Here is an 18,098-nt window from a genome sequence, read left to right as displayed (position 1 = left end):
TGGAGAGTGTCCAATAAAACACTTGAGATGTTGGTGATGAAGTAGAATTTGCGGATGCTGCCGAGACAATGAGCTCTGTTGGAGTGGAATGATTATTGTTGTGTGAAGAGGGTGGTGGTGATGATAGACTGGAGCGAATAGTTCCATGATGGTTCTGTTGTTGAAATGATGAATTGGATATGCCCTCATCATTATTGGGATATTCTGTGAATTTGCTAGGTGTTGTTGATGATGATAATGGAGAACAAACACAAACATCCTCATAAATCCTTGGTGTTTCATCATGACAATTCTGTTGAGAAGAATAATTCGTGTAATTTCCACTCAAAACAGAAATACTTCCACCCAATGTATGGCCATTCCGAATTTCATTTAAATTACGAAAATAATTATTGTAATTACCACTTGTATCATCACTGTAGCACGCGTTGGTGGTGGTTGGACTCTTCCATGATGATTGTTTCTCCATCATCACTGCCGAGGTTGAATTGGAATTCATTAAAAATTTTTCTGTTAATGATTCTGTTGAAATTGGAACATGATTTGATGATGAATGTAAAGAGCCCGTTTCTCTCTCTTCTGGCCACGACGTTGATGATGATGATGGCAGTAGTCGTAATGAAATAAGGCTCGTGTTGCGGGCATTCATTTTTTTTCGCGCTTTAAAAAAATTGAGAATCTCATTCCTCAAAACAGATTTTATCAAAATTGCTTGTTAACATACTGAAATCATTTTGATTTGTTGCCAACGATAAATGCAAGCTTCCAATCACTAATTTTGGCTCATCATGATGAGTCGGAACAGTGTTAAAACTTTTGAAACTTTTAATTCTAATCACAACGTTCGTCGTTGGACATCGAAAGATGGTATTTAAAATTAATAATGAAAGCAGTTCAAAGAAATGCACAAGCACAGTTCTGAATTGAAATATTGTATATTATTTACAAAATTTTTACAAAAATACTCTTTGAAAGATTGGTTTCACAATCTCACTTTCTCAAAATTTAAATAGATAGTACAGATCAATTATTTGGTTTTCTGAAACAAGGAAGAAACACCAATCGACTTGGTCTTTTCCAAAATGGTATTCAACGGAGCCTTAATTTTAGCAATATAGCTCCGAACATTCTCAACATCCTCCACAGTTTTACTCATATAAAACTGATGATACAAGGTAATCATCAAAACCGAGACTCCCACTGAAATTCCGATCGTTTTCAACGTTTCTTTGAGAGAAGACTTGGCCGATGATGATGGCGGTTGAGGTAATTGAGAATTTGATTTGGTTCCGGACATTGTAGGGGCTGATGATGTCGTGGTTGTTGTGGATGTTGTAGGGCTTGAAGGTAATGCTTCCTTGTCTTGGTTGTTCGTATTGTTTTTGGCCATATCGATAATTTTTTTAAATATCATTTGAAATTTCATGAAGGAAAGAGATGCGGTGAATGAATTTATTTGGAATTTTTGTGAAAGATGAAAAATGGGAGTCAATTTTGCGACTCAAAGATGGATGACAATTGTGAAAACTTTTATGTACAAGTCATGTCTTTGTTGTGATGATGAATGTGGTTCATATTCATAGATTGATTAGTCATATCTAAATTAAATCAACTTGTTGTATGCCAAAGCAGAAGAAACGTCGTTGTGAAAATTTATTGTAAGCAGATTGTAACTATACACAACACAAGCTAATTTTTAAACGAATTGGTTTGATGGTATGAGTATCCATCGAAATTACCTTCTGACAGCACAAATCCCTTTATTTGCATAGAATGGAATAGAGGGTGAAAAGGTTGAAATGGGGATGATGACGTTGTTGGTAAAACTTACAATTATTGTGTTGTAATAGAGTTACAATCTTGGATACATTCGTGTCACGATAAATGTCTAGCTTAAGGGATGCGAGTTTATTTGATTGTTACACGTTAATAAGAGGAGGGTTGAATAAAAACTGCTACGTTTCCTGATTGTTATTACTACCAGGACTTGGAAATATGTGAAGGGTTGTGTCAAAGCCAAAATTTTGGTCCTTTGAAATATGGTAAAATGTTTTGACGGATGGCAGTGGTTGTCATCATACTTTATCTGATTCAACAACAACATTCAGTTTATTATCTACAACTTATGCTTCTTCGGTCCACTTGTTTTCTTCTCTTATTTTCGCCTCTTCCTCAGGGTAAAATCTGCCAGATAGTTCATCAAAGAAAGAGATCAAATGATAGATGGTCACCATTATCATGGTTCAAGTAGTTATTGAAAGATGGTCATTATTATGGTTGAAAGTGCACAATACAATCACGTCATGATATTGAAGTTTACATTAGTCATGCCAATTGTACATTCTGATGTTAACACGCACCATCATTATAAAATACTTACCATTTTGCAATCCAAACATATCTCTAAGTTGTTCTGGTGACTTTCCTCGTATCTGCTCCGCAAACTTTGCACAAAATAAATCCAGCAATCTCATGGCATTATAAAGATTGCTTGTCATGATTAAGCTTACAACTTCACTGTGGTTCAGTTGTTTAGAAAATTCATAAATAGGTGTGGGAATATATTCTCTCAGTGCTTGTGTCATTGGTTTTTCGATTACATAATCTTCACAAATTGCATGCAATTCTAAAGCGGTCAAAAACAATTGACAACCTGTAGCGAGGTTTTTCCAAATGAAAACCTCACTTGTGGAATCGTTTGTTGTTGCGATTGAGATGTCAATGAAACACAGTTTGACAAAACACCACATAAACTCATAGCTTGAGGAGTCATATAAACCACCTTGGAATTTGGTGAGGTATCTCTTTCAACTTGTTCCAGTAACGCCTTGCATGAATGAACACATTGCTTCCAATCATCCTCAACAATGCCATTATGGTTATTGACAATAAAAACAATATCACAAAAGTAAGTATTCATACCAGTATTCTCATAATGTAATTTTGTGCAAAATGTATCATTTCCACTGGCCAACATTGTAAATAATGTATATTGACATTTCATCTGATTTTTCAAACATTCATTTGCTAAATACACAATACCATGCTGTTGTGGTTGAGATGATGTTTGCTTCTCGGATAACGTTGAACGAACAACTTGATTCTCCACTCCAGTGGATTCCAATTCAACCGAAAGCGCAATGAAACCGAAAGGTCCTTTCCGAAAGACTTGATCCAAAACGGATCTCATCACTTGTCGGGAAAATTCATATTCTTTTCTATGGGAAAGAATGGAGCCACTCATGGTTGCATCTTCTACGTCGGTTGGGCTGCTATTCAATGACGATGAGATTGGACCTTGTTGAGAAGATGTTTCTTCTTGATTACTTCTTGAGCGTTGCTTGCGAAGACTTGAACCCATTTTTTTATTATTAATCATTTTGTTCGATCACGTTGTAGGTGGAAAAATGTCAATTTGGAGGTTACCAAAAAATCTAGATGTAACCAAATTTGTTGAGGAATGTTCACCGCATTTCATGACAACATGTACCACAGATTCAAAACCACCTGTTTCACATTGATAAATTTCGTCTTAATATACCGAATGCAGTTTGAAAAATTTATCGCTTTTCCAATTCCAATAATAGTTGTGAGCTGTTCAATCTTGATTGAGGCTGGAATCTTAATAATTGACTCATGACTCGAATTAATTTTTGTAAGAGACCCTTGTTGTGATCGAGATGATCTTGATAATTGGTGAGAATTTTCTTTTTCAATTCTTGCATACTATTGTTGTTGTGTGTTTAAAAACAATTTCGTTTTGTTAAAAATTAGTAATTATTAAATCACAAACAAAAGTGTTAAAGAATCATTTGATTTGTAAAAATTGGTAAATGTTAAATCACAAAAAGAATGGTGAAAGAAAAAACATACCAATTCTCTTCGGAATGAATTAAGAGTGAACAAATCGAAAGAGAAGTATCGAGTGACAATAATTGGAACAAGGTCACACCCAATGAATACATGTCTGTTGCAAAGCCATAGGGTTGATTCAGTAAAATCTCGACTGAAATGTAACATAATGAACCAGCATAGGTTTGTCGAGTGGTGTGAGCATTTTCTTTGCAATTCCAAAATCTCCCAATACAATTTCAATATTCTTTTGTTCCTTATTGTAATATCTGACAAAAATATTCTGAGGTTTGATGTCTCGATGCATAATGTTATGAGAATGAATGTAATCAATGGCTGAAGCCATTTGTGTTAAAATTTTCCATACAATTTCTAATGGAATTGGTTCTGACTTTTGACGTTGTGTGTTAATGAGTTGCATGACGTCTCCAAATGTGTACAATTCCATTACAATGCAAAATATAGAAGAGTATTGAGTATCGATTTGGAAAGTGTCAATAATTTTGACAATATTCTGATGCTGCAACTGCTGTACCAGCAATGCTTCATGTTCTGCATCTTGAATTTGTTTTTGAACACTTCCTTTTGGGCAGTTCACCATTTTAATGGCAACATTTTTGGAAGAGTGTTCATTAATGGCGTCACCAACATCGTTCAATACTTCTGCTTCAAAAACCACTCCAAATCCACCCTCGTCAATCGTTCTCACAATTTTATACTTTTCCTGAAAGACCATTCCAAATATTGTTCATATTTCACGTTTCGAGCTTGTCCATGATTTTGAGCAGGTGCATCATTGGCTCTCACTCGTTTCAATTTAATTAAATTTAACTCCTCTTCATGAAGTTGCATGTCTTTCAAGTCAATAACGTCTACGAGTTCCTTAAAATCTGGGTCATAAAATTGTAATTCGTATTGACCACGAATTCCACATCGAATTTTTGCCTTCCTCACAAAATCTTCGACACTTTCGTTTTGATTGACCACCATTTTAAATCTTTTTCTGTACAAATTCAACATGTTATCTACATATTCGACTTCAAATTTGTAGCAATCGTATTGTGTGGATTTGTTTAAAATCTTTCGAGCCCATTGCATCATTTCAGAATTTTCAGTCGATTCTGATAACTCGGCAACATCCATTCCATTTTTAGTGATTGAAATATCAGCTCCCATTTCAACCAAAGCAAGTGCCATTTTCATTTGATTGGTCTCTACAGCAAATGTTAAAGGAGTTCCATTTAAAATTAAATTTCCTAGAGAGGTTTTGCTTTTTGGTGTGTTTGCTTTTGATTGAATGATATTTGTTGCTTTTTCACTTCGATCAGTATACATGGAAGAAAGCTTGAAATTGAGAAGTTGAGGGAATTTTTCAATCAGTAATTGAATACATTGAGTTTTGCGTTTTCTCAAGCAATATAATAATAATGAAGGATTCGAATAATATGCTTCTGGATATCTGAAATCAGGAAGCTCATTTCGTAGCACTAAATGAGGTTCTTTTTCAATTAATAATTTAAGAGCGTCGTAACGATCGTGATCAATTGCAATAAAACATGCTTTGGCAAGAACAAGAATATTATGCTCCTTATCTTGTGTTAACATGTGACGGAGAAGAATTTCAGTGCTTTCCACATGTGGGTGATGAACAATGCTGAAATCAATGGGTCTGTACTTGCCCTCGTATTCATGGAGAATTTGTGGGTTCAATGTGACCAATAAATCCACAGCTTGAATGTTATTTTCACGTATGGTATGCATCAAGAGTGAGATATTAAATGGAAAATCTTCAAGTTTCGAAGGCCTTTCATGTAGCAAGTATTCGATTCGAATGTGATGACAATATTTGGTAATTTCTTGATTTCTACATGGAAGACTTGCAGTGCAAATATCATAGCCGTGTTTTGTGACCGCATTGATATTAGCTCCTTTTCCAACAATTTGTTTCAGCTCCTCGAATTGATTGAGAGAAATGGACATGAACATGGCTTGTTCTAAACTTAACTTTGATTCTGGGTGACCATTCAATAATAAATAATACTGATAATAGTCTTTGCATTTCATGCAGTATTTGGTGAGTAAGCATTCAATGTCCACCAAGTCGCTATTATCCAAACTTTCATACGCCTTTTTCAAAATGTCTTTGGCTTGTTTGATAAATTCGTTTGCGTTATAATAGGTGTTGGAGGCATTCTTTGTGAAAAAGTTTTCCAAATCAATACTGTATTCTTTGAATTTATGGCCAATTTCTGAAATCGTTTTCCATTCTCTTCGGTATTGAAATAATTGTGAAACATTTGTCAATGAAATGTCAAAAAAGTCGGCAAGAAGCATGAGTACGTTCACATTTGGATAAGTGACAGACACTGTTTTGATCATGTTTCTAATTAATACGAGAGGGTGAGACCCAACATTGGGTAATGTGTCGCTCTTACTTGAAGAAAAGGCTAAAAACAAGTAGGAAGCACAAATCCTCTTAAAAATCTCTCTTTCATGCTTGAATCTTGCTAATTTTGGAATGTCATAATTCAGAGAATCAGAAAGTTTGAAAAACCAACTGAAAAATCGGGAGTAAATAAATTGTTTCTCGTCTTGATATAAATTTGTTACTTTCATAGCTAACACCTCCTTTTTGATGGAAAAGAATGACAATAAATCTTCTTTGGCATGATGGAATCCAAGCTTCTCCAATTTCTTTTCTAAATTTTCAAATGTAATCAAGTTAAGAAAGTTATTAATGTAATCTTTGAGTTGTGCCAGTTGATGTCTCTTTTTTCGAACAATACTTGTCACTTTCAAATAAGTCAATACAGGATATCTTTCCCAAGCACATAGTACATTATTGACGCTTTTTGGAAAGAATATTTTGTGAGCTTCCTGAAAGAATTGCTTGGATACCAAACTCACATTAAGGAGATTTGTTGGAAATAAATACAAACAAATAGTTTTCACGATTTTGGATGGTAATACTTCTTTCAAGACTGGGAATCTTTGATTCAATATTGCCTGATTGATGGTTGCATAACTATTATCCGTTTGAATCAATGCATTCAAATCAATGTTGTGAAATTTGAAAAGCGTATATAAAGGAATCACCTTGTCCAATAAATCTACAATAATTCCATCCTCGCTTACTTCTTCATTATCATCTAAATCGAGAATTTGTTTCAAGGACCAAGAGGTCGACGTATTGATCCTTTTCACTTCTGCCAACTTTTCATAAAATTCTTTCGAGAATTCTTTAGCTAATTTTTTAGGTTTTGGAGGAGGTTGAGATGGTGAATATTTGGCATCCACGGCTGAAAATGGTTTTCCAGAGTTGGGTGACAATGGTGGAGGAGGTGGTACTGTGGAAGCTGTTGTGCTCGACCCATTTGCAGCTGAAATGGATTTGGTCACCGCATTCAGTTGTTTGAATACTGATTGCATCACAACGGCGGAATTTGTTGTTGACACGGGCGGTTTCTGAGGTTGTGATTCTTGCTGTGATATTCGAGAGAGTGAGGAAAATCGTTTACAGAGCTTGAACTTCTCAGTGAGAAATGACGACGATTCCAAACAGATGCTTGACGTAATAAACAAGTAATACAATGAAATTTTGTCAATTACTTCTGTGTCCATCGTTCTGTTTCTATAATCTCGTAACAAGTCATGATCAGCGTCAAACACTTGAATGATTCCTGCCAGTTTACGTTTTGGAGTAGTGTCTTTGGCCGTCACAGATACAATTTGTGAAAGTTGTGGAACAGGAGGCACTTTGGAATTTAAGCTCTTCCATCTGCGATGAGGCGTTGGAAGTTCTTCATCCATATCGAATGGAGGAATGTTCTTGTCTTTAACGATTCGCTTTTCAGGCAATTGTTTCACATCAAAAGGAAGATCGTTGGGTATAATGGACATTAAATATTCAATTTGCTGTTGTCTTTGCGTATTATTCACTGATTCATGTAATTTCACAATAATCTTGAATATAAATGTTGTGAAATTGGAATCTTTAAATCCAAATCTCTTTTTGGTAGCAGCAAAAAATTGTGGATAATTACGTTCCATGATGGAGTCAATCCAGGTAGATGCTCGTGTCCATTCGAATTGTTTGGAAAGAGCTGCCACTGCTTTCACTAAAATGTTGTACAATCGATTATGTTGTTTGTGAAAAATGTACGCTAAATAATCCGAGTATCGAATATTGTGAAAATGGAAGCCTGATTTTTCGTCATTCTTCTTGATGAAAAGTTTGATTTCTAGCAACTCATCGGTGATATAGCTGGATTTCTTCACTACAAACGTTGATGTGACGATTGAGTTAATTCCATAATTGAAAACAATTAAGGTTTGATCAATGATGGACATGAGTGTTTTCATGGGAAGCATAAATGGTTCAAACAGAGAAGGAGACACTTCGAAAATTCGATCGAAATACGGATCTGACACAATTTTTGATTCGTATTGATTTGTTTGTTCGAGTACTTCTTTAAGCTTCATGAAAGAATGTGAATTCAATAATGCATTCACAATTTTCAGTTCTAGAGGTTCTAATTCATCGTTTTTGATGAGATGGGAAATCGAGTCAAGTGTTTTTCTATTGACCATATCCAAAAACTTCAAAATTCTAATACTTGTAATTACGTTCAAATCAGGATATCTCAAAAATTCATAATCTGTGGAATTATTCTGAAGAAATAATTCTAAATTGCTCTCCGTGACAAAATTAATCTTGTTCACTACCTTTGTTAATCTCATGTAGAGATGATTCTTCTCGAATACACTCGAAATATTTTCATAGATTCGATCCAGATAATAAATGAAAGTTTCAATTTCCTTATTCTCGTCATGAATTAAATTTGCAACCGTTTTTCCTCGAGGAGATTCCACTATGGATTTGAAAATACATTTCCACAAGTAAACAATGATGTGAATAAATTTTTGAACTTCGTCATTTCGCGAGTAGTACCTTAAATAGTATTGGTCAATGATTTTAGATTTGAGGTAGGTGTGGTCCTCGACTGAATCGTTTCTTGAACTTGAAGAATTCGCTCTTCTGTTAAACAATGAAGTAGGCGAGGTTGAAAACATGAATGGCTTGTTACTAGCATTGGACGAAGCAAAGAATGTATGAGCCCTCACCCACAACTCAAATAATTCCTTCTTATTGAATTCGAGCATGGTGTTTAACTCATTAAGCATGCGTAGCGAGAAAAAATAATTATCAAATTCAGACTTGTACAAGGAATGTTTCTTCAGTTCAATGATATTCAAGTCACAGGTTTGAGAGGAAGGCAATTTTTGAGCTTTCACTTGTTGATTTTGATATAATAAATAAGCTTTGAAAAATCGTTGAATACTTTTTCGAATTTCTAAATTAGGATATTTGATATGTGTACTTCTAAAGAATTTTCTCAATGGAGACGTGTCACTTATTGTCACCATCGTATTACCACTTGTATGATCTTCCACATGATCTGTAAAACTTGAAATATTTTTCATGGTCACTCCCGTTGATTTTTCAACATGTTTCTGTTTTGTAAAACTTGACACCTGATCCACGGTTTGACGCAGAAACATGGCCAATCGACTCTGATTCGATTCCTTATTCCAACCAAAATCAATAGGAGTAATTTGAACGTTATCAATTCGACAAAATAATGGAATAGTGTCCTTATCGATTTGAAAAGGTTCAAGATGAATGGTTCTTGTAATGGTTTGTTTCTGAACGAGAGAGTTCAAATCATTGGAAACAATTCCTCGAAATTGATATTGATGATTGTTGGAGGAAAGTTGAATTTTCACAAATACAACATCCATCAATGGAGATTGTATTCTATAATACAGTGGAGGAAGATTGAAAGTGATTCATTGTATCGTGTTTAAAATAATATTTGAAATAAATTATCGTTGTATGATGAAGTCATGATGATTTTTTTGATTTGTTAAATATTTTAAAATAATTTCATGTGTTAGGACAACATGATATCGGAATGAATATTATTTAATATTATTATTGAACATGAACCAAAATGAAATTTCACGTACTTTAAATCACATTGACATGAAAATTGTGAAATGTCTTCTCCTTTGAAATGATAATGATATTGTTCTTGTGACGACACAAGAACGGTGAATTGAATGGAAGTGTTTTCCGAGAGTGTGAGCGTCTCGGTCTCGTTGATGATGATGCTCAAAGAGATGCCCTGAAAGGAGATGTGAAGTGTGTGCATTTTTTTGAGTTGAATTTCTTGTAAATGTCTTTTTGAACAGACATTTGACGTTCAAGTTCAAGTTACATTCTGTGATTTTCAATGTTTAATAGGTGTCGACTTGGTTGTTGATCCGTTGTGTTTAGGTCGGATGACAATAATTAGTCCTTCTTTTGTTTTGCTTCTCCAGTGATCTCTGCAGACACTTGGCTTTCTCGAGAATGTTTTCGAAAACCACAACAATAGAGACACAAAGTGACATAGGGAATAATCACCCACTTGAAAATAAAGTAATTGACAATCAAGACAGTCACTAATAAACATGCTGCCAATGATGCCAAGCTCACAATGAGTGTCTCGTTGGAGTTTTCTGATGCTGTTGGAAGCGGTGGAGAATTGGCCAAAGCATTCACATATTCTGCAATGGTCTTGACAGCTAGATTGGAATCAGGAACAAATCTATTGGAAATTATTCGAGTCGTCACAGTTTGAGAAACTAATTTTCCAGGAATGAAGAAATTGGCAAGATAGTTCTGAATAATTTCTTCAGTGGCTAATGTAGGTATTAAAATATTTCCAACATTCAAACTCTCAGTCAAGTAATGTGAAACTGTGTATCCTTCGATGGTCGATGGGATTAAGCTCAATAATTTTTCATGGGATAATGCTTCAATCGAGGATTGTAAATCTCCACTGGTGATTACAAATTTGATAGCTGGATTCTTCAAAATTCTGCTTCTCTCCTCAACCTTGAGATCTGAGAAGGTGAATGATGGATATTTAGATTCCAAGTTCTTTGTTACTTCGTTTCTGTTCACCACTACGATATAGTCATACTTCTTTGCCAGCTTTTCCAACACATTGAAGAATGTGAGAATTAATTTAAAACTATCTCTCAAATTCACTAGAAGTACATTCTTGTACTCGATGAGTTTCTCCAACTTCTTAACTTCTGACAAGCGTTTTTCTGGAAGAGCAATCCACTTGACTTGTTTTGTGTACAAGATTGGTGGAACGATTTTGGCATTGGAAGGAAGCATGATACTTTCGTCTTCAGTGACACCAGGAATGGATGTGTAAAAAACATGGCCACGCTTCACTACATCGAGAGGCTTAACAGTGTCGTGCACGCGTCCTGGTAAGTACTGATTTCTTGCATTATTCATCAGGTTATCCCTCAGCCAAAATGCTTCAAATTGCGCTTGTGAAAAATAGTTGGAAATAAAATTCAATGATTTTCCAACCCAACTTTGCTTGTTCATGTACAAGTAATAATTTGTGGAATTGGAAAAATCTGCACTTCCAATCAGATATTTCACTGAATTGGCCATAATTTTTTCCCATTGAGCAGTTGTTGGAGTATTTCTCTTTGTTAACTCGCCCAACAATTTCAAAAACAAAATTTGGTTGAAAGGATTAAATCGAGTTTGTAAAAACTTTCCACTCTGATAATACGTTGGTTGAATGAGTGACAATGAAGCCAGTGTTGGACACACAATAACTAACGGCTTTTCAAATCCAAATGCAAAATCCATAGCACCAATGGAATGACAATCTGTCACAACCACATCAGGCGAAACAATCTCCTCCTTCTCCAACTCTTCTTGTCCACATGTAAACATTGAATTGGTCAAATATGGATCCATCCATTCCCTCTTCATATATTCCGCATATTCAAAGAAAGTTTGTTTCTTCAATCCATGTTCCACAATACTCGTATAATAATTATCCTTCTTGATGCTTCCAGAAGAACCTGATACTCCTCCTGATGCTGCTCCACATTTTCTCACTCGGAATGTTTGAGAAGAGGAAACAGCAGATCCTTTTCTAGGTAAATATTGTTGAAAGGAATCCACGACATCATCATAGGGACTAAATAATGTAACATCCATCTGTTTGGATGAATTTCCATGGGCGGATGATGAAAACCCAATGAGTTCTTCAATCAAAGGCTTCATTTGATCATAAAAGAGAGGTTGAGTAAAGATCCATGCTCTCCTTAATGATGATTCGGAGGAAGAAGAGGCTTGAATCTGAAAAACAGCTGAAATCAGAATCAATCCGAGCAGAAGGAATAATTTGAGAGGATGAGAATGAAACATTTTTTTTTGATTTTCGGAATTTGTGGTCGCAGCAGACGAGTGTTTCGAATCATTGATCTTGTTGAAAGATGACATCGGAATGAGGGATCGATCTGACATGTTTTAATAAATGTTAGTAATAATATATTATTTAAATATTTAGAAAAATAATATTATATAATAATGGATCTCAATGTCCTAAATTGCAACGACACTACGATGGCATCGCATTTGCAACGGCCTTTTTTTAATCTCCATTATTGCGATAGCATTTAATGCGACCAAAAACGGTTGTTGTTGAAAATGTTACAAAAAAATAACAACATTCATCTCTTTGCTTCTCACACGAGTTTTAAAAATAATAATAATTTGAATGTCTCTGCGATGCAACGAATAAGAACACAACCACTGGATAGAATTTGTCCTCTCACAGGCTCCGAGAAGATGGGGTGGTTGTCTGTGACAATATTCATTGCCATGATGATGACGACCCCAATGACATTTGGCATGTCCTTGACCCATCGCGGACTGTCTCGATCACTCACATCATCAAATTTCAAACGAACATCTCTCGTCGAAGAACCTAAATTCACACTCTCCACGAACCAATCCTTTTATCCCAATTTTTCCTTCGCTCCACAATTCGGAACGTTTCGAGTGAATATTCGATATGAAACCATTCCCTTTCTAAACAATGTTTCCTTTTCACTTTCCTATCTAACTGTTGAAAAATTTAATCAAGTCATGAATTTGAATTCTGGAATTTTCAAAGATTCAGATTTTGATGGCGATTTTGATTTATTTCACTTTGATCAAGTTTCCTTTGTTGGAAATTCATATCTTGCTGGATCGAGACTTTCAATTCTTGAATTGAGATTTCCAGAAAATACATTATTGCAGCAATATCGATATGTATTGAGAAAAAGAACACCTTTGGATGTTGCCTATGATTTAACAGTTACGGAATTTAAATTAAGTACTGCGACTAGAATTTATGACAGATTTCTGTCAGGTGCTCAATTTGTGAACATTCCAGTTGGAATGACAGAAACGTTTTATTGTGATGCATGTGTTGCAACATATTTAGATATTAATGATTTGGGATCAAAGGCATCATATTATTTGACAACCATTCCACTTTCGAATAATGTCACCATTAATGCAATTTTCACATTATCCAATGCCATGAATTCCAATTCAGTGAACGTGTGGAAAACATCAATGAGCGTTTCTATAACGAATTCAAAAGTGACCTATTATGTGACTTCTACCTTGAATGCCATTTCAGATTTATACATTCAAGTGACAGCTGTCAATTGTACAGACATCAATGGCAATTATTTACCGCAAAACACATGCCCATTTTCCTTCTCAGTCAAACCTAACAATCGACGTGCTTTCGTATCAGGTATTGATGCTGCCATCGTGGTCACAGCCGTCGTCCTTAGCTCTGTAATCTTCCTCGCGCTCATTATTTCCTCCATTTACTTTTTTTACAGATATCGAATGAGCAAACGTTTCGATCTCCATGAAGATCGAAATGGCAATTTCAGAGACATGTCTTCCTTCGCTCATTTGGCGCATCGATCGAGCGGTGGAGTTAATACCTATGATGAAAGCCGACAACCACACAAATCCAATGATCCTTTCGTTCGATTAGATAAATTACATGGCTATTCATTGGATTCAAGTACTCATTATATCATGGATGCTAATGTGAATTCCAATGCAAGAAATGTTTCTAATAATTTACAAAATGGAATTCCAATTCAAGAAGCATTACAATATGGAGTGGATGTGAGAAAACAAACCCCATTGACACCTCAAATGATGATACCTCAAGTGGGACATATTTTGACCGATTCCATGATTCCTCATTTGGATCAACCAGTGTTACAAGAGGTGGAATTGCAAGAACTGTCAAATGTCACACAGAATCCACTCTTGTTTCATCCATCCATACAAATGAAACCATCAGAACAAGAACCATTTCCATCAATGAATGATTACATCACATCTGGAAATGAATACTTCTCATCACAAACTGATTCAATCGTTGTCGATCCACAATCATCAATGACTGTAAATCAAGAAATGATTCAAAACAAGAACGAACATCAATCATTGGAACATGATCCGTCTGATGTAGCTGCTGCTGTACATTCCAATCCTCCATCTACTTCAACTGCAATTTCTTCATTTCATGAAAATTCATCAATTCTCAATAATTAGAAAATACAATTTTTCACACACAATAAGTTTATTACAAGTGATTGAAAATTTCACACACCTCATTGCTAGAGAAAACAAGTAATTCGAGAACAAGAGAACCATCAGTGTGTGAAACATCTTCTCAACAAATACTACTTTAGAATTTTACATGTAGCATCTTCTTGGAAGTTTACATCTTCGACACATACATCCATATGGATAGGAACATCCACGGAATCTTCTGTAAAAGAAACGTCTGTTTCTATAGTAACATCCCCAATATTGAGTACATCGAATGGTACAACTGTAGATTCCATATTGCTGACGTTGAGCCATGACTCCCATGTGGTTGTTGGGAGAATGGAAATGGATACAACAGAGCAACACCAGAAGGGCTAAGAGCACAAGAAGAAGGCAATATTTGGTTTTCATTGTAAGATATTGACGAGAGAGGCAACTATAATTGCTCGATGGAAGGTTTTTTTGGTAATTGTGGATCGAGTGTGTGCATTCCATGGTTCTCTCAATGATGAAATATGGAGATGCTTCTGGAAAGGACATGTAGAGCAGGTGCTGTTGAAGGGATATAAAATTGGGAAATGGGCATAAATGGTTAAAATACAATTTCACTGAAAATCGATTTGGATGTGTGTATCTCAAGTTTGTGGTGTATCGACCACAAAACAGTTGTGTATTCAATGAAAATTTGGAAAATTACTTGTTTTGGAAAATTCAATTGTGGCATGGTTGTGAAACAAATCATCATGACTCGTTTATTTTGGTGAGATTCCAATGTAACAAATTCAATGAATCATTGTAAAAAGGTGATCGATCTCTTATTAATAAATAAAAAATTAAAATTCATTAAGGCTTATTTTTCACACAGTTCAAAATTTCATCCTCTGACAATTTGTCACCATGTGGTTGTTGTTGTTGTTGCTTCGAACGCTCCAAACAAAGCCTTAAAAGCTCATGAGCTGTATACGAAGCATACAATGCTTGCTGTGAAGAAAGGGATTGATGATTGGAAAGTAAATATTGGAAAACTTGACGTACATTGTCCACAAAATGTGTTTGTTCATGCACATCTCGAAATGAAATCAAAAGTGGTTCACTTAAATTTTTTGGAACAAAGAATGCATGTTGTAGAATGGTTGCAATCGATGGCCTCTTGTTGGGATCTTTCACTAGAATGGTTTTGAGAAGAGAAATGGCTTGTTGATATTCCTCTGCAACAGCAGGAAATGAAATTTCAGAATTTTCATCTGTAATGAGAGAAATCTTTTTGATATGATCCTGAACGTCAGAATAGGGTGTTTTGTGATAAATGGTTTGATAGAGCATAATTCCTAAACTCCAAATATCTCCAGGTGGTCCAAATTTGTATTTTGTTGAGCCGTCATTCACGACATGATTTTTGAAACTTTCTGGAGGAAGAAAATTGAGTGTTCCAACAATGGTATTTCGTGAAATGTTTTGAGTATTTTCATGTTCAGGTACTTTGGCAATTCCAAAATCAATAAGTTTTAACTTTCCATTCACTAATAGAAAATTAGATGGCTTAATATCGGTGTGAACAATCTTCTTGGAGTGAATGAAAGCCACAGCTTCAAGCATTTGTCTCCAATATTGTTTCAATTCGTCAATAGTGAAGGGATTGTCCTTATTGTGCTTTTTTAAAATTGTGTTAAAGTCGTGACTGCCTAATTCCATCACGAGAAGAATTTCATCTCGACTTCGATGAGGTCTGTGTTCATAGTCAATTAATCGAATGATGTTATTGTTGACGTCGTCGTCTCTGAGAGATTCCAATAATTTGGCTTCATCGAGAAAGCCCTTGACAATGCTGGCGTCATCAGTCTTGTCAATTTTAATGTGCTTAATGGCAACTTCTTCATTCTTTTCCAAGTCAATGCACTTGTAGACAGAACAGCTTCCTCCAACTCCAATTTTACGCATCACTCCGTATTCTCGATTGTTGATTTTCACAACGATGGTAAATTTTCGTTTTTTAGTATCACTTCCTTCACTGGAAGGAGTGGAACTACTTGTTGGTGTCGTCGTTGTTGAGGATACTTGTTTGGATGAAGGAGTTGCAAAATTATTGGTAGAAGTTGGCATTTTGGAAGCAAGAATTTCTTCACGTGATCTCTTGAGTGGTGCTGACATTTCCATCGACGAGTTCGTTGTCGTTGTCGACTGAGAACTCGTATTGTAAGGCATGGTTGACACATTAGACACTCCATTCTGTTGCATGCTGCCAATCGTTAATGGAGGAGGAGGACTAAGGAATGAAGGTGTTTGCTGCGTTTGTTGATACGTCGATTGTAAAGCTCCATTCGAGTTCGACACGGGTGTTGCATATGAAGCATTGTTGTTCATCAATGAATTGGACGAATTGGATGAATTCATTCCATTATTGACAGAACTTTCCACGCTGTTGTGTGATGATGGTTTTGTGAATAAATTGGTCCTAGAAGAAGGTGGTCTTGCTGCACTAATCAATTGCAAAGGTCGTTCTTGAGAGTTTAAACCTTGTTGTGAGGGTTGTTGTGAAAGAACATGTGGTTGAGGGGAAAGTCTTCGTGTTGCTCTCGAAAAGAGACCTTCTGTTGGTTGTGGAGGTGAAGATTTGTTTTGTAAAGTGGTCAAAGAGGTTGTTGAAGGAATGGATTTGGTGACAGTTGGCAGTTCAGGTGAAAACGATTTGAAATGATTTGAGGATGGAGGAGGAGTTGGTTTAAAACTTAAATGAAATTGAAAACTTCCCGAATCCAAAATCGAATTCTTCACTTGCAACAAGACTAGTGATTTTTCAAACTTTTTCAAACCTTGTTGAATTTTCGAAAGACTCTTAAACATACGATCCTGATGATCATCATTCACAAACCATTCATATTGAGCATATAAAAAGTAATACGTTTCATCCTCCTTAATAGGATGACTACACGATGAAAAGTATTCAAATTGTTTCGAGAGATGATCTTGCATTTCATTCTCAATATGAGGCATGTTACAATTTAAAAGAGAAACTGCGAGAAGCATCCACATGAAATACAAATCCTTTTCAGTATTCGACATGATACTTGTCGTCGACAAGTGATGGATCATTCCATCTTCAATGACATGAATACACACTCGAATGAATTGAACTTTTTGATCCAAATACATGGCATGAGGAGAACCATCTAATTTTGTATAAACATCGACCAGTTGAGAATAAATTTGAAGAGGAGAGATTTGTTTTAATTCTTCCAGAGTTGGAACGAAAATATAGGGTTTACTTTGTCGGAGATAGGATCCGAGGGTAGGCTTATTTGATGATGATGATTTTAATGATGATGATGATGATGTTGAGGAAGAAGAAGGAGGTTGGCTTTTTTTGGAAGAAGAGGATGAATAGGAAGAAGAAGGATGGAGGAGATTTTCCTTGTTGTTGGTGCCAGTGGTGTGATGATTGTTGGTGCCAGTAGTGGTCGTGGATGATGATGGGGTCGGAGTGGCCAACATTTTTTATGTTAAAAAATTTGAAATTTATAACGGATTTTTTTGGCGGGAAGATAATTCTTGTGTGGACCTTTGAAAATCGATACTTGGTATTACTTTTCTTGCTTTGAATTTGTGGCATTTGACAGCGAAGTTGTCTCATCGAAATTATCTCTTTCAGCTTTGAAAAGGAAACACCCTGAATTCATGAATGAGAGAGATACATCTCTTGTCTCAATGAAGCGGTGTCTCATTTAACCGTTGTTCTTTGACT

The 18,098-nt window shown here is 35.5% G+C and overlaps 7 protein-coding genes across 7 annotated transcripts; 1 reads left to right on the top strand and 6 right to left on the bottom strand.

Moving 5' to 3' along the window:
- On the bottom strand, positions 1-649 carry C9374_013713 (uncharacterized protein; the record flags this gene model as incomplete). Its single annotated transcript, XM_044689620.1, has 1 exon — positions 1-649. A coding segment is annotated over one exon (649 nt), but the record flags the coding sequence as incomplete, so codon positions are not given.
- A 378-nt stretch (positions 650-1,027) lies between these two features.
- On the bottom strand, positions 1,028-2,585 carry C9374_013712 (uncharacterized protein; the record flags this gene model as incomplete). The annotated part of the gene is made up of 2 exons (XM_044689619.1): positions 1,028-1,362; positions 2,381-2,585. 2 exons carry the CDS (start codon positions 2,583-2,585, stop codon positions 1,028-1,030), a joined length of 540 nt encoding a protein of 179 aa, XP_044541823.1.
- Positions 2,586-2,635: 50 nt separating this feature from the next.
- Positions 2,636-3,361, bottom strand: C9374_013711 (uncharacterized protein; the record flags this gene model as incomplete). The annotated part of the gene is made up of 1 exon (XM_044689618.1): positions 2,636-3,361. The coding sequence occupies one exon, from the start codon at positions 3,359-3,361 to the stop codon at positions 2,636-2,638; it is 726 nt and encodes a 241-aa protein (XP_044541822.1).
- Positions 3,362-3,991: 630 nt separating this feature from the next.
- On the bottom strand, positions 3,992-10,067 carry C9374_013710 (uncharacterized protein; the record flags this gene model as incomplete). The annotated part of the gene is made up of 3 exons (XM_044689617.1): positions 3,992-4,576; positions 4,660-9,670; positions 9,883-10,067. The coding sequence occupies 3 exons, from the start codon at positions 10,065-10,067 to the stop codon at positions 3,992-3,994; spliced, it is 5,781 nt and encodes a 1,926-aa protein (XP_044541821.1).
- A 140-nt stretch (positions 10,068-10,207) lies between these two features.
- C9374_013709 (uncharacterized protein) lies at positions 10,208-12,148 on the bottom strand (the record flags this gene model as incomplete). Its single annotated transcript, XM_044689616.1, has 1 exon — positions 10,208-12,148. One exon carries the CDS (start codon positions 12,146-12,148, stop codon positions 10,208-10,210), a length of 1,941 nt encoding a protein of 646 aa, XP_044541820.1.
- A 474-nt stretch (positions 12,149-12,622) lies between these two features.
- Positions 12,623-14,359, top strand: C9374_013708 (uncharacterized protein; the record flags this gene model as incomplete). Its single annotated transcript, XM_044689615.1, has 1 exon — positions 12,623-14,359. One exon carries the CDS (start codon positions 12,623-12,625, stop codon positions 14,357-14,359), a length of 1,737 nt encoding a protein of 578 aa, XP_044541819.1.
- Positions 14,360-15,202: 843 nt separating this feature from the next.
- C9374_013707 (uncharacterized protein) lies at positions 15,203-17,848 on the bottom strand (the record flags this gene model as incomplete). The annotated part of the gene is made up of 1 exon (XM_044689613.1): positions 15,203-17,848. The coding sequence occupies one exon, from the start codon at positions 17,846-17,848 to the stop codon at positions 15,203-15,205; it is 2,646 nt and encodes an 881-aa protein (XP_044541818.1).
- Positions 17,849-18,098: the final 250 nt, after the last annotated feature.

This window comes from Naegleria lovaniensis, assembly GCF_003324165.1.
Source record: "Naegleria lovaniensis strain ATCC 30569 chromosome Unknown tig071, whole genome shotgun sequence".
Classification (NCBI taxonomy): domain Eukaryota; phylum Heterolobosea; class Eutetramitea; order Acrasida; family Naegleriidae; genus Naegleria; species Naegleria lovaniensis.
This window is presented reverse-complemented; position numbering and strand designations above follow the sequence as displayed.